The following is a 15,352-nucleotide window of genomic DNA, read 5'->3' as shown; positions in this document are numbered from 1 at the left end:
AAACTTAGATCCCAATGTCAGATGAATCCATACCAATACTGGAACAGCTTATTGAAATATCCACTTGATTATAAACACAGATTCCAATTTTATATCCTTCATTATGGATCATTGTACAGAAGTTGTCGACTGCTTTCCCATCTTGCTATTTGCTAAAACGTGATTTCTTTGCCGTAACCGACACAAAATGTATGCTCCTGGAGATTAGCGGTTGCATTTACAAATACTTTCATGAAATTTCATAACATCATTCAAGTGATTAATTTTTTAAAATTTTATTTTAATCAATATTAAAATCTCAATAAACATACTTTCAATATGTTGTTATAGTAATTTTTTTTCATTTGTAACTTGTACACTATGCATTTATGTAGTTTTTTCACTGGGCAAGTTTTGACTATATAAAGGGTCCCACGAGTAAACAATTTTAAGACCCTCTGTCTCGGGGCACAGAGCTCGGTTCTCTGTGGATATAGTTTTATATCTTTTTTTTTTTATTTTCAATAAATGAATATTTGCATTAAGATGACTTATTAAAATTAAAATGATAGATAAAAAAAAATTGTCTTAGTTTTTATAAACTTTTTCAGCTTTTTTTTTGTTCTCAATATTTTTACATTTTCATCATCATCACTCTCTTGATTGACGTTGTATGGTGCTGTTATGGTCCGCAATAACACATTTCCCCTATCCTTAGCTATCCTTAGCAGTTTTTCTTTATATTTTAATTACTTCTGTGCCTTGAAGGATGATTTTGACAGTGAATTGGAAATCAACCACCCGTTTATGGTGAACCTCGCAGTAAATTCTTCTAGAGTTTCTATCATGATATGTTATAGATATCTAACGTAGGGCTGATTCACACAACAGGTCAGCCCATGCTAAGAATAATTAATAATGATATATAATAAAGGTGGGTGTTTATTGTTTTTCAGAAAAGGGGGGGGGCAGTACGAGGTTAAGCGTTTAGTGTTAAAGTTCCCGGGTTTTCTTTCCTTCCTCATAGTGTCGCCAGGATGGAAACTATCGTAAGAGGAAACGATTAGGCCAAATAGGTAGCAAACGTTGGAGTTCCTAACGGGTGCAAGAGAACATTCCAATGGCTCTGGACATGATTGTTAAAGAGCTCCCACAACCATGTCAGCAGCGATCATAGCGCGTTTCCTCAAGGTGTCGTTAAAAAACAAAAACAAAAGGCTAGTTCCGCACGGTTAGCTTGGTAAAGAGAAGGCGCGAGCATGCTATTCTGCCTCAACGTGACGCTCGTGTGGAAACGACCATTAGAGGAGGTGGTTAGGCTAAATGAGTAGCAAAACAAAACTCCCGTGGGGGTGTCCACGGGTAGGCGAGAGTTTACCCATCGTACGGAGCGGAGTTGAAAGAGAGCCCTCACGATCCTGTCGATAATCCATGCGCGTTCCTCAAAGGACTGTTACACAAATGGCGAGTCCTCCACGGTTAGCTTGGTACAACATAGGAAAATGGCGGAGGTCCCCGGTGCACTCGGCCTTCGGCCATGTCTAGCACATGCGCCCGGGGGCCAGATGCATCGGAAATAGCAATGCTTTACATAGGCATTGACTTGGGTCTCTTCCACACAGAACGGTGGTTCACGCAGGTTTTTTACTGTTTGACGCTTAAACAGTTTTTATTTCAAACTTAGAGCTCGAAGAGCCGTGTTAATGTTAAGATTTAATTATTTCCTGGATTTCTTTGCATGTTGATGTTGTTGACCTACTACTATCCCATTATCTTTTTTTTTTTTTTTTTTAGTTTAGGGTGCCATTGGAAAGGCGACAAAATATCAAGAAGTAGCATATTTTATTTTTAAATATGAACTATAGTCTAATTATTTAAACAAATTAATTCGTTTTCTTCAGAGGTAGTCTACTTGCTTCCGTTTGCTATTACTATTCCTTTCCCTTTTTAGGGCCTAGATATATCCGTCGATGCATTTTCGCTTCGCTGTTAATTGTATTTTTATTATTTTATTTATGTTAGAAAATTGCGATTCTTCTTTGAATATAGCGAATGAAACTCAGAACATTTCCTTCCAAAGAAGAAATGGAGAAATTATGTTTCGCCTTTTTCTTATTGCTCGTAGACCGCCAAGCAACAGAAATATAAAATGACTGATATCAGCGTGAAATTTGTTTCCAAGAAAATTAGTAAGATTAGGTGGCGACCAAAATCCGACGTAAAATCTGCGCCTTCAACCATTTTTGTTACAGGCAGTTGGGATGACCAAGTAATTTATAGTAGACACAATTATAATTTAGTCTAGAGCTAGATCTTACTTACATAGTATGATAGTTACAATTACAATTACATATAATAATCATACTGATACTGTGATACTCATGATACTGTTTTAGTCTTTAGTGTTTATAACTAAATGTACATTTTTATAATGATTATTCATTATTAATGATTATTATGATTATAAAATATTATCATTCATTTGATTCATAATCATAGTCATATCACTATGACTATTTCTAGAGTCTTTTAAGTCTTTTTCATTATTTATTTATTATGTTATGAAATATAATGTCTAATGATCATCCTAACAAGTAACATAAATGAGGCTAATGTCTACTCAGGTCTACTGTCTTAGATCTAGATTCTAGATAATATTTAAATTAATAGTCAATAATGACAATAATATCTACTTAGTATATATATTATATAGCGCTACTTTCATACTTTTAGTTTTAGCGTTATGGTCCAATCTCATTTGTGGAGGGGGTATTTCACTATCTGGATTAATTCACTATAGTCAGTCATAGTCTAGTAGTAGTAGAATAATATATATAAAATTTAAGCTATAATTTAGATTTTAGATTGAATCTATGATCCAACTAGTCAACCTAGGCCCATGCTAGTCTTAGTTCTAGATCTATATTGTAAATCAGTGTTTCTCAAACTGTGTGCCGCGGCACACTAGTGTGCCGCTGAAGATTTGCAGGTGTGCCGCAGGAGTTTTCAGAACCCCACACATACACGGGTCTGCCTACTATTAAATTTTTATTTTACGTTGCGACAACATCCTCACTTGCAACGACCAGTAATAGTAGTGGATCGCTCCATTATGACGGAAAGGGGTGTTAGCTCTTCAGGTTATGCAATTGTCCACTATACATATATTATTATAATGACTCAAATGTATGCCGCCTTAGCAGACGCACAGCAGTTCTTTAATTGGTAACGATAATAATAAGCGATATGTTTCATGTAAATTGTTTAGGTGTATGCTAATAATAACAAATTATCAATAAGCATTATTCATTGTTATCCATGGAGAAATACGTTAGCAAGAATGAAACTTCTATAGCGTTAAATGAAAAGCAAGGAACCAAACGAAGGTACAAAGAAGATTACATTGGATATGGTTTCATATCTTCTGGACCTGAAGATGCTCCATTGCCTTCCTGTCTGATCTGCAATGCAACTCTGTCGAATGAGGCGCTTGTTCCAATCAAATTGAAGAGACACTTGGAAACAAAACATCCAGCTGTAAAAGCGCAACCGAAGGAATACTTCGAAAACATTAGGGCTCAACAAAATAAACAAGCTAAGAAACTTACGAACTACCTAAAGGTGCCAGAAAAGGGATTAATTGCAAGTTATAAGGTTGCTCAGTTATTAGCAAAATGCAAGAAAGCACACACAGAGGCTGAATCAGTCATTGCACCAGCTTTAGCAATAGTTTTTGAAACTATCCTTGGACCCGATGCCGCCGAAAAAGTTAAAAAAGTTCCTTTGTCCAATGGTAGCCTACTATCTTGCGCAGAATTGAAGACTTATCGTCAGATTTACAAGATCAAATCTGCGAACCCTTCGACGTGACTGACGATGAAGTGTCTCTGCTGTGGTCTCTTCAAGTTGATGAATCCACTGACGTTAGTGGCAAAGCCCAGCTGCTAGCTTTTATTCGATTCATAAAGCATGAAAAATGTGTCAACGAATTCTTATTTAGCAAAGACTTACCAACTACGACCAAAGGCGAAGATATTTTTAAGTGGTGAACAAAAACATTTTGCTATTCAAAGTACAGTGGAGAAAAACTGTGTCAGCGTTTGCACCTATGGCTTACCTTCCATGCAGGGAAATAGAAAGGGATTCGTCACTCTTGTGCGTCAAGAAAATCCAAATGTATTAGTTGTTCACCGCATGATCCACAGAGAAGCTCTTGCCTTTAAATCTTTGCCGAAATATTTGATGTCTGTTCTGGATCAAGTGATTGAAGTTGTAAACTTCCTAAAATCTCGACCGCTTGCATCCCGACTTTTCTCAGAGCTTTGTAAAGCAATAGATTCCGACTACAAATGTCTCTTGTATTACACCAAATTCGTTGGCTCTCCAGGGGAAAAGCTTGTCGTCCAACTCAAGGCTGAGCTGATTTCATTCTTGGAGGCTGAAAAAAAACAACTTTAGATTTTCTATTCATGACGAGATCTGGTGGGTTAAGGTGATATTTTTCTCTAATTTATTTGACAACTTGAATTCATTGAATTTAAGTCTTCAAAGACCACAGGAAACCATCATCATTGCATCCCCAAAGCTGAAATCATTTGGTGAAAAATTGATTGTATTTGTGGCAAAGTAAGATCTCGAAAGGAGTCTTAAAATGCTTTCCTACTTACAGTGAATGTGCTTCAAATAAAGAAATCACCCCCGAAATTCTGGACACTTTGAAACACCTGCAGTCAGCATTGCAGCATTACTTTCCAACAGTTGGAAGTAATGAGTATGTATGGGTCAGCTATCCATTTGGAAACAATTAAGCTACAAATCTTACAACTGAAGAAGAAGAGCAGCTCATTGATTTTAAAAACGATGCAGTAGGCTACTTAAGTCACATTTTGCCGTGAAAGCTTGGATGTCTTTTGGATTTCAATCAACAAGTTATATCCTGCAATCAGTTTAAAAGCAATCAAAATAATTCTTCAATTTGCATCTTCATGGTTTTGTGAGTTTGGATTTTCAGCACTGACTGAAATCAAATCTTAGAAAAGAGAGAGACTTCTTACAATAGACGATGAAATGCAAGTTTGTTTGTTGACTTTGGAGCCTAGATTAGATCGCATTTGCTCTCAAAAACAGACAAACCCTTCACATTAAATAAAATACTTAAAAACAGATAAAATCTTTTTTCTTTTTATAATAAAACAACTGTTGCTCTTCGTAGTGTGCCGCGAAATTTTTGTAGTTTGTTTACTGTGCCGGCAGACAAAAAAGTTTGAGAAACACTGTTGTAAATAGTTAGTAATTAGATCTAGAATCTAGTACTACACACCTATTATAATATTTCTTTATATTTAGTTGATTAGTAGACTAGATCTGAGTAGATATATAGATCTACTTATAGTTATAAGTATCATATCTAATTCTGTTTCCTACAACCTAATTGTGAGAAGTATAATTTTTTTTTATTATGTTGTAACAAAGTCAAAGTATATATATATATCTAGAAACAGGTGGTTTGATGCCTCACCACATAGGAGAATTGAGCATCAAAAACATGCCTAATAACAAGAACAGAATGTTCTGTCTAAGTCATTAAACCTTTATATTTCTGGTGCTTATGTGTATTTTATTATAGTTTTCTACTTGAAAATAATTTTTAAAAAAATGAAAACATAAATTTAGAATACAATTTAACTATTATTATTTTTAATTTAAACGAATGGGAAATAATCTGACCTAGAAAACAAGCGAAGGGTTCCGCTTAATTTACAGAAAATGGGAAATGTTCTGTTAAAGAAAAAGTTTGGGAAACAGTGACTCAAAGAAAGTGATTTTGATATTGATTTTTGTAGCAAAAATATTTCTGAACAATTATCTACTATTTCTAGCAAAATACAATCTGTGTGTGGGATCTTCGAGATAGAATAGCAGCTTCAGATGATAGAGATGATGAAATCAGCGCTTTGGATCATGAGCCCCAGAAGACTTTTGAAATGCCATATGCTGGCGATGTCCTTGACTTACAGGTGATGCTTAGATATACTCTCTAACTTCAATAAATGATGAATAAATGTAACATTAAGATATTCTAACACACTCTAACTGTGCACATGTTACACACAACAATACAAAATGAACTCTAAGGAGAATAATTCTACATAGTAATAACAAACACATACAAATAAACATGTCAACATTAATTATAATTTTTTTTTTCCTTCATTCCCTCTTTCTTTTTTGCTCACTCTTAAGATAAAAAAAAATCAATATAGAAACTCTAAAGTTAAAAAATATGCATACCACTTTACAGCATTTGCTTATAAGTTGATTGAGGAGAAAGTGTAAAGCAAACTTTAAACTAAGCAAAATTTTTAGATATTGACAATGCATTTATATAATAATAATAATGGCAATGTCTTCGATTTCAAAGATTAAGGATGAGTGCAGTGTTTCACATGACTATTCAAACCCAGTTGTAACCTATATATATACATGATGTAATAATTTACGAATGTTGAGAACATAAAAATAAAGTAAAATGATGACACAATGTTATACCTGGAAATGTAATAAATAGAATTGAATAGAATATTTAAGTGAAATGGATTATTTTAAGTGGAATGTTCTGGAAGATTCATTGTAGAATGTCCTGAAACTATGATTATTAAGGAAAATTGCATGAAGCAAAAATAAAACGAAATATAATTATTAGATAATGAAAGCCAAAATTGTTCTAATTGTGAGTGTCCCATTGTCTATCATTCTAATAAATAAAATGGAAATATCAGACATGCTTAGTATACTAAACATTGGTTGATTTATACTAGCCATTCAAAAATGCTAATTTACTTCATGCAATATAAATAAAAAACTAGTAAAATCCCTGTTTCAGCCAGTCTTTTTGTACCTGTCTCAACTCAACAGCATTCATAGTTAGCGCTTGGTAATACAGACCTAGGTCACTCATGTTAGGGGGATTCGTGTATCTTAGTAAGAAGTTAACATGTGTAGTAAGTTGAGAAATGCTAACAAACTGTGCAAGTAGGATGGAGTCCCTGCAGATGAAGGGTTTGTGTGATGCCAGAAATGAAGTTGGATATCTCAAGGATATAGGGTTGGTAAGACACCAAGAATGGAGTCAAATGTCTCAAGGATATAGGGTTAGTAAGATGTCAAACCAACAGAGTTGTACAGTCAGACACCACCTTGTTTCTACACTCACTCTACTCTCTGATGGTAATGTTGATGTTGACTGTGACAAGATTAGATGATCATCTTTCTGTTGATGTTGAATCCTTATATGTTCAGATTTCAAAAACATGTTATTTCTTGCCACGCAAAAGTAATGTCTTTATTCAAAAATCTATTCTCTCGCACTTTATGAATATAATATAAAGTCAGAGTGACTCAAGAAAGATGCAATACCAAAAGTAGTGCTAGTTGTTTAGAAAAAAATATATCTGATTAATACATAGGAAACTTGTGACCAGAACAAATAGATACAGTCCAACACTGTGTGTCCAGTGTAATAATGACTATAATTAATGAAAAATGAAATAAACTGCAGTTAAATGTTTTGTTTGTGTTTTTTTTTTTATTTAGTATCTTTCAAGTAATACATTTGCTGTAGCATCATCTACCGGTGCAGTAACTGTCTTAAAACATTTGTCCAGTAGTGAGGTAAGACATATAGCTAACTATTTTATTATTAGTGTTTAGAGTAACATTTAGTATTTGTCAAAAACAAATGAATTTAATCTTGTTTTCTTGCTGGGAACTTTGTAATGAACAATTCAATGAATGTGACCTAAGTCATCTCATCTCATCTTTGCCCGTGTTTCCTTCTGGGGCATAGGCCAGCAACCAGTTTCCTCCTGGCATCTTGGTTCTGGGTGAGTCTCTCCAACTGTCCCCACGTCTTGCCCATCTGCTTGGCATCTGCTTCCAAATCGCAGCGCCATGTTTTCCTCTTTCCATGGGGGTTCCAGGTTAGGACTTGCCTTGTTAAGTTGGATGCAGGCTTGAAAAGGGTGTGGCCTATCCGTCTCCAGCATTTCTGAAGGATATCTACTTCAATGGGCTGCTGCTTTGTTCTTTGCCACAGTTCCTCATTCGAGATCTTGTCTGGTCAGCGGATCATAAGAATCTTCAACCGGCAGGTATGGGATTTTTTTCATGGTGGTAATGGTGGTTCTCCAGGTCTCTGCTCCATAAGGTAGCATTGGCTTAACAATGGTGTTAAAGAGCCTGATCTTGGTGGTGGTGCTTATTTCCGTAGATCCTTGCCAGAGTTTATCTGCAGTCTAAGTTAACAACACACTAATTAACAATTAATTCAAGCTTCAACTTTAAAAGATGTTGCTAAATGTTCTTTTTTGTTACAGACACTAGCCCACTTATGTACATGGGATAAACATCACCAGTTTAAAACTGGCAGTCCTGCTGCTTGTACTTGCTTGGCCCCTAGAGGTGATGAATGGATAGCCACTGGTGGAGAGGATGGACAAATTGTTATAGTTGCATTAGAACAGAGGCAGCCAGTTCAAACACTAGGTAGGCTAAGTTTAGGATTCAAGTTTCATATTGTTTTTTTTTTTTTTTTTTAACTTTTCTGACTGAATCTTGGCATCAAATTAACATTATAAGCAGATATTGCTGACACTGATCATAAGCTGTAATTAAAAATGCAGATAAATAGAAATGAAAAGCTCTTTGTAAAACTTATGATTTAAAAATAGTCCTACCAAAAAATGAAATGCACCCCATGTGTTCATCTAGCTGGTCAGTAGAAAATGTTAGGTTTTGTGGCTACTTCATGGTAACATCTTTCATGTTTGAAGGGCACTTTAGAAAATTGATTAGTCCTAGATTGTGTACTAATAAGAAATGTGTTATTGAAATAAAAGATTAAAAGAGCTAATTACATTACTGTACACTCTCACTAATAAATATAATCTTCACAGATGACTTCCATCTTTTACCCAAATATCCATTTAGAGCTAGGTACTCAAAAGACTTTTACATTGCACCCATGCAAAATTAATAATGATCCCCCTTACCATAATTGACCTAGAAGTTAGTTGTTTATGCTACTAAGCATTCTGTAATACTACCACCTTGATGTTGAATTATCTAGTTTAATGCTTGTCACAAGGTATGACAAAACTAATCACTTGCGGAAGGTCATAGTTTGGATATCCTATCTTTTATTTCAACTAAATTATCAAATTATGATCTTTTTAGGTGGTCCAGATTACGAATAATTGTAATCAATGTCATTCTTATTTATGTGGTTTTCTTGAAATAAAAATGTTTGTATATTTTTGTATGCTTACAAAATTGTTCCTCGAAAATAAAATAAACACGAGTGGTACAAGAATGACTAAAAAAATGTGTAAAAAAGTCAAGGCTGTATGTTTTGTAGAGTTTATTCAAAGTGGTTTGATCATCATTGAAGATATTGGTTCCCTCTGTGTACTTAAGTCATTTGACTATTGGTTTATGAAAAGAATTGCTGATCAGAGGCAGTCTGTTTAGTAGGTGTGTTAAATGTTAGTATTAAAAAAACAATTATTTACCATTCCATGCTACTAAATCATAAATCTAAATGATTTATAGTAACCTTTAAATGACTGTTTTTCTTTAGACAAAGCTGATAGCTGCACTATAAATGATCTCACATTTCTAAAGCAGTCTGAGATTCTGTCAGTCAACTCATTTGGACAATTGAAAACCTTTGATTTGAGACAAGATCCAAAACAACAAGCTCAAATTTTTTCTGTGTAAGTTTTAGAATCAGTAATCAATGTTACTTTACTCTTCTGATAGAAAATATAAAAACAAATTGCTTATGTGTTTGAAGGTTAAGAGTATTTTGTGACTTCTTTTGTATCAACAAATAAAGTTTCCCTTCAAGTCCAAGAGGTACAAAGTCCTGCATAAATCATGGCTGGCTGGCTGGTCATATGCAATGCTCTCTGAACTGTTGTCATGATGGTCCTGGGCTCAAACTCTGCCTACCATCCCCTACCATCATGCAGGAAATTTGGGATAATAATCTTCATTTCTGAAGGAATGTCAGAAACTTAGTTATAAGTCAATCGCTCAATCTCTGCATCTAATTGCTGTATCACTCAATCTCTGCATCTAAGGGCTGTATCACTCAACTACTGCATATCTAGACTGCTATAACTTTAGTAGTATCTCATCAAGAAGTGCAAAACAAATGCAATATAACATGATCTTATCATTCAAATCTTGAATTCAGTTTTTACAATTCCTCTGTTCAGATTGCACATTCATAGGCAAAAACAGTTGAAAACAAATGGAACTTGGACACGAAAATGATTTTCCTAGAAATTTGACAGTTTTGTATATCTTTGGGAAAAGAATTACTAGCTAGTTGGCCACACTTTGAAAAATCTAGCTTGAACGTTATCATTTTTCAAAGAATAAAAAATAAATAAATTTAGATATACGAGTAGAAAATATTTGTCTTGTACAGACTATGTCTTCAGGTATTTCCGCTTGTAGGACCTATTCATTAAAGAGTTAAATAAATTAATGTTCCCTCTTCTAAGTCTAGACTCTCTATAGGCCTATAATTAGAATATTATAAAGTCTAGTAGATTTATATGTTCCCTTAACCATAATTCTTTCCAGAGGTGGGGGGATAGGGCGGATACAAAATTTTCCTTTTTTTTTTTAAATTTAACATTCGTTATTAAAAGCAAAATAATTGGTCTATATGTTGTACAAAGAAGGAATTGCCTTTTTTAAAAAGTATTTTTTTATATATTTTTATTTTTTGTTTAGAGATCACTTCATAGGATATAAAAGATTGAACTCCTATTCCAAATGTATAAATGAAGTTTTATTTGTAACAGGAAAAAAAAACTACAACAAAGAATTAATTTTGTTCTTTTCTCTTGACTAGAGTATAGTGACAATGGATGAAATACCTCATAAACATTCTCAATTTGTCATGTGAAGTTTAGAGAAGTCTTAATAAAAACATCAAGATGTACATTTATACCAAAAGATATCACCTGTGTCAACCCTTTTTTAAAGCATTTATAGAAGCATACACATATATAAAAAAAAAAAAAAAAAAAAAACTTAGAATGAATCAAGTGAAATAAACAGTTGCTTAATCCACAGCACAGAAAACCATACTCCATTACTTTGCTTAGATAAACACCCAGGTCAGGCTCACATAGTAGCTACAGGGGGTGAGGATGGAATGTTGACTATCTGGGACCTAAGGCAAGAGAAATTTCCTATGACATTGCTTGAAGCCCACACTGGTGCCAGTAAGTTTTTGTTTCTGTACTAGAACAGTGATACTTAAATCTCTCTAAATACCCCAACAGTGAAACTCTTAAATCTAAATACTAGATCTGTATTACTTATAAATATTTTCTATTTTCAGTTATATATTTGTACATCAAATGGGTCTATGTATTTATTTTAAAAAATTCAATATTATAAACATCCAGAAAAAGCTTCAATAAATAAAATTCAAAAAAATTAATGATAATCAATCAACTTTTGTTTATATTAGTCAACCAAATGATGTAAAACAGGCCATTTATATATCAATGTTGTTTTGTTTTTGTAATGTTAGGAATATTTTCTAGCCATTAGTGTTACTTTTTTAAGTTGACCTACTAACATAACTGGTTCTTATTGTTCTCCCTGGTCAGTGTGGGAAGTCAAATTCCACCCACACAACCCCAACCATCTGTTCACATGCTCTGATGATGGCTCCTTGTGGCACTGGGATGGCTCCTCCACAGATCCTGTCTCCAGTTTTACAGGCACCAAAGGTAAGAAACACAGCATTTAGACTTCAATCTAATTATTTTTTCCCCACCTGTTGTGAACTTTTAAGAGAAATATGGAGAATTAAGGTTCCTTTGTCAGGAATTTCCTTGTCACAGTTATGTTCCTATATATCCAGTCCTAAACTTGATTTTCAATTAACTGAATCCTTTTGTTGATATAACTTTCCAATGAAATGCACATTAAGTGGGAGAGGGGGGATTCACATCTCATACTAAATCAAGGGTGGCTGGCTGGTCATGTTATCACTTTGATCCTGAGTTTGAATCCAGGCTACTGCCATCACCAGTTCTGCTTGAGGATTGGGCTAGGACATAATAATCTTTATTTCTGAGGAATGTCTGAAACTTGAACGTTCCTTGAAAGTGATTTTGTAGTAAGCTTCACTGGTGTAATGAACATTTTGTTGTTTAATCACATCTTTTAATGGAAGGCCATTACAATTTTGTGTATAAATGCAGTTCTGTTTTCAAACAAACACATTATATGACCTAAGGTTTGTCTCTTACTCATCTATTTAAAGACAGAAGACCCTGCATTTATTTGTTGTGCCAATGCAGTAACATAAAATGTTAGTAAGCTTATTGTTGGCTACACTACATCCTGTGTGTCAGAATATATCACATCATATAACAGATTCATAATAAAAGAGCAAATGACCATCACATCTCTTAAGCAAAAAAAATTTTTAAAAGGCAATGTGGAATTGGCATAGAGAACAAAAAATATATCTGCCTGGCCCAGACCCTGATTATCATGTGAAATGGACAGGTCACACACATAAAAGAAACCAAGCTGTGATGCTGTTGGTTTATAAAGTAGATTTAAAAAAAAAAAACATGAGCTGCATTTGGGAAAAAGTCTTGTAAAAAAAAGGTTTCTTGAACATTCACTGAATCTTTGTATCACTTTTCATTAAGTAACATGTCCTGTAGCACTTCTATCATTTCTCCTGTCTAGCTATTGGCAGAAGCTTGTAATCATAACCTGTTCTGTAGCCCTGATAAGAAAAAAAGGATTAAATTATTTTTTTTTTTGGGGGGGGGGGGGGGGGGGGGGCTTTATCCTCACAGATATTCTGAAACATTGTCTATTTGAAAATAAGTTGTTTTTTTTAAAATGAATGTCAATTAAAGGTTTGCATCTCTTTAACATTTTTTTTTGTTTGTAGTATGACACATACACACATCCACAAAGTCTAGTGACTTACTACACTGTCCATGGCCCTCATTATGGCCTCAAATTCCAGCTCCCCACATTTCCATCCAAATCCTGATGAGTCTATTGAAACAGCTCCCTTGTTGCCCACATTGTAGGCCTGGGCTTGGGCATCATTAGATGGCAGAACAATATTCTTTAGTCCCACTGATGTAGACCTCACCTTTACATAGAGTGTCAAGGTCTCATTAGCTTTGAGATGATATGAGAGATAGATAGTACTAAAAATAGCAACATAAAGTTCCCATAGTAAATAGCAAAGAGAGATTTAAAAAAGAAATAAAGTTTCTTGATCTTTCAATTATTTTGAAGAATTTAATCTTGAAGAGAGTATTAATAGAGGGAAAGATAATTAGTGGGTGCCATGCACGTCTGTGGCATTTCTATTAATGGACTTTTGTGCACAAATAACAAAAGCACAAATAACAAAAGGACAGACTAGGAAGTCCACAATCCCTCAATCCTAGGTTTGTTGCTTTAATTTTGTGTTAACATCACGCCTTAGTTCTTTGTAGAGTAGAAGCAGCGCTTTTGGAGAAATTGGTTTGTTGTTGTACAGCATTGTGCTGCTGTTTTTCCCCTTTTTGAAGGGTGTATGTTCATAATTATCTAAATTAGGCTCGTTTTGTTGTTACACCCATCATTGCTAAAGTTTTATTTTGGCATCATCACTAGATCTCTTACTTAACTGTATGTTTACAGGAAATAAAGTTCTATTCTGTGTTTCTAATGTATGTTCAATCTTTTCATCATTTCAACTTAAGGTTTAAAAGTTTTTTATTTCGTACAGAGGATTTCTGTTATTTCTTCAGTCAAGTATCTCCCGCAATGTGGTGGAATTCACATCATTGGACTTATATTGTATTTAACCCCACAATTCCATCTCTTCATAGAGAAATGGTCTTTGAAAAATTGAATCTATAAGCTGACAGATTAATTTAAGCTTGTAACCAAGTTTACCTGTGCCTCACACGCTGCCATAAAGTTGAATGTCAAGTGAAAAGCTTCTTCTATAGTTTCTCCACACACAGCCACTCCATGGTTGTGGAGTATTATGATCTTTGAATAGAAGTAAATTTTTAGGAGTATGAGGTTGAGATTTGGCTAATCATTAGAGTCATCTGTAATATGTGATTTTCTAATCTTAACCAAATCAATAAAATAAATGTTCATCTCTTTCTTGTTCCTGCTTTGATTCTAATTCTATATTTAAATGTATTTTCCAGTTTGCAGTTTAATAAGATATTATATTTCATCTCACATATAGGGCTGGTAATATGAGCCCTTCAATAAGAAAGAACAAAAACAGCTAGTATCAAACATTTTTTCATGTATTCATAACTGTAAAATTACCTTATTGGTGGGTCCCAAATTTTTAGCTAAAATTTCTTTCTCTTTCTCGTCAACAAATATTCCATGATACTCATGGTAACTGATGTTGCCAAGTAGCATTGACTCTTGACTGAGGGGTAATAAACCACATTTCATCGCTGATACCTGTTGGGAGACAAAAGTCAAAGCTCCAATGTAGGCAACTATTTAATGAACACATGGGCATATTTTTATGTCATGTGCTTCTGATTTTTCTGTATATTAACTGGTAGATGTAAGACTTACAGCAGTGGCTGCAGGGGTGTGCAAGTGTATGACACACTTGATGTCTGGCCTAGCCTCGTGGATCGCAGAGTGGAGAGTAAATCCAGCTTTGTTCACACTGAACATAGAGGTTCCTTGATCTACTATGTCCCCATTGAGATTCACTTTGACTAATGAGGATGCTGTGATCTCGTGGTACATTAAACCAAAGGGGTTGAGGAGGAATTGTGGTTGGTCGCTGTTGTCCACACGAACCTTAAGAATAGATTTGAAGTACATTATCTTCTATTTGTCTCTTTTGATGTAGATATTAAAATGAACTGCTCAGTACTTACACTAGTTGTCATATGATAATAAAATGTGTCCAGTACTTACACTAGTTGTCATATGATAATAAAATGTGTCCAGTACTTACACTAGTTGTCATATGATAATAAAATGTGTCCAGTACTTACACTAGTTGTCATATGATTATAAAATGTGTAAAGTTGTGGAAAGTAAACTGAAAATCTTTCATGGATATTGATTCTGGATTTTTTTGTGTAAACAAGAATTGTAAATAATGAGTGGAGATAATTGGAAATTATGATTTCTTTGTTTACTTTCATTTCTCGGGTGTTTGGCAAACTTCTACTTTTACTTTGGTTGAGAATATATAAGAGAAGACATTCTTATTTGGGGGTCATTCCATAAGTTTTAAGTCTGATATTAAGTTATTTGTGCG

The 15,352-nt window shown here is 34.2% G+C and overlaps 2 protein-coding genes across 5 annotated transcripts in view; one reads left to right on the top strand and one right to left on the bottom strand.

The window, feature by feature from the left end:
- The first annotated feature begins 2,063 nt into the window (after positions 1-2,063).
- Positions 2,064-15,352, top strand: part of LOC106078202 (nucleoporin Nup43-like) — a 27,964-nt gene continuing 14,675 nt past the window's right edge. Inside the window, exons 1-7 of one of the 2 annotated variants that reach the window (XM_056031435.1) lie at positions 2,064-2,248; positions 5,859-5,996; positions 7,573-7,650; positions 8,355-8,523; positions 9,623-9,752; positions 11,131-11,282; positions 11,676-11,798. In XM_056031435.1, the coding sequence (XP_055887410.1) occupies positions 2,129-2,248; positions 5,859-5,996; positions 7,573-7,650; positions 8,355-8,523; positions 9,623-9,752; positions 11,131-11,282; positions 11,676-11,798 (910 nt within the window). In that variant the 5' untranslated portion in view covers positions 2,064-2,128. Of the gene's footprint in view, positions 2,249-5,858; positions 5,997-7,572; positions 7,651-8,354; positions 8,524-9,616; positions 9,753-11,130; positions 11,283-11,675; positions 11,799-15,352 lie in introns of both variants that reach the window. The other variant, XM_056031434.1, reaches the window with a different exon arrangement.
- Positions 10,822-15,352, bottom strand: part of LOC106078209 (alpha-adducin-like) — a 12,617-nt gene continuing 8,086 nt past the window's right edge. For all 3 annotated transcript variants that reach the window (XM_013239038.2, XM_013239031.2, XM_056031436.1), the window contains exons 4-8: positions 14,650-14,883; positions 14,386-14,529; positions 13,993-14,091; positions 13,025-13,195; positions 10,822-12,814 (exon numbers count right to left, since the gene is read on the bottom strand). In XM_013239038.2, the coding sequence (XP_013094492.2) occupies positions 12,758-12,814; positions 13,025-13,195; positions 13,993-14,091; positions 14,386-14,529; positions 14,650-14,883 (705 nt within the window). In that variant the 3' untranslated portion in view covers positions 10,822-12,757. The remainder of the gene's footprint in view (positions 12,815-13,024; positions 13,196-13,992; positions 14,092-14,385; positions 14,530-14,649; positions 14,884-15,352) is intronic.

Source organism: Biomphalaria glabrata, chromosome 6 (genome assembly GCF_947242115.1).
Source record: "Biomphalaria glabrata chromosome 6, xgBioGlab47.1, whole genome shotgun sequence".
NCBI lineage: Eukaryota > Metazoa > Mollusca > Gastropoda > Planorbidae > Biomphalaria > Biomphalaria glabrata.
Note: the sequence above shows the minus strand (reverse complement) of the source record. Positions and strands in the feature narration are given on the sequence as shown.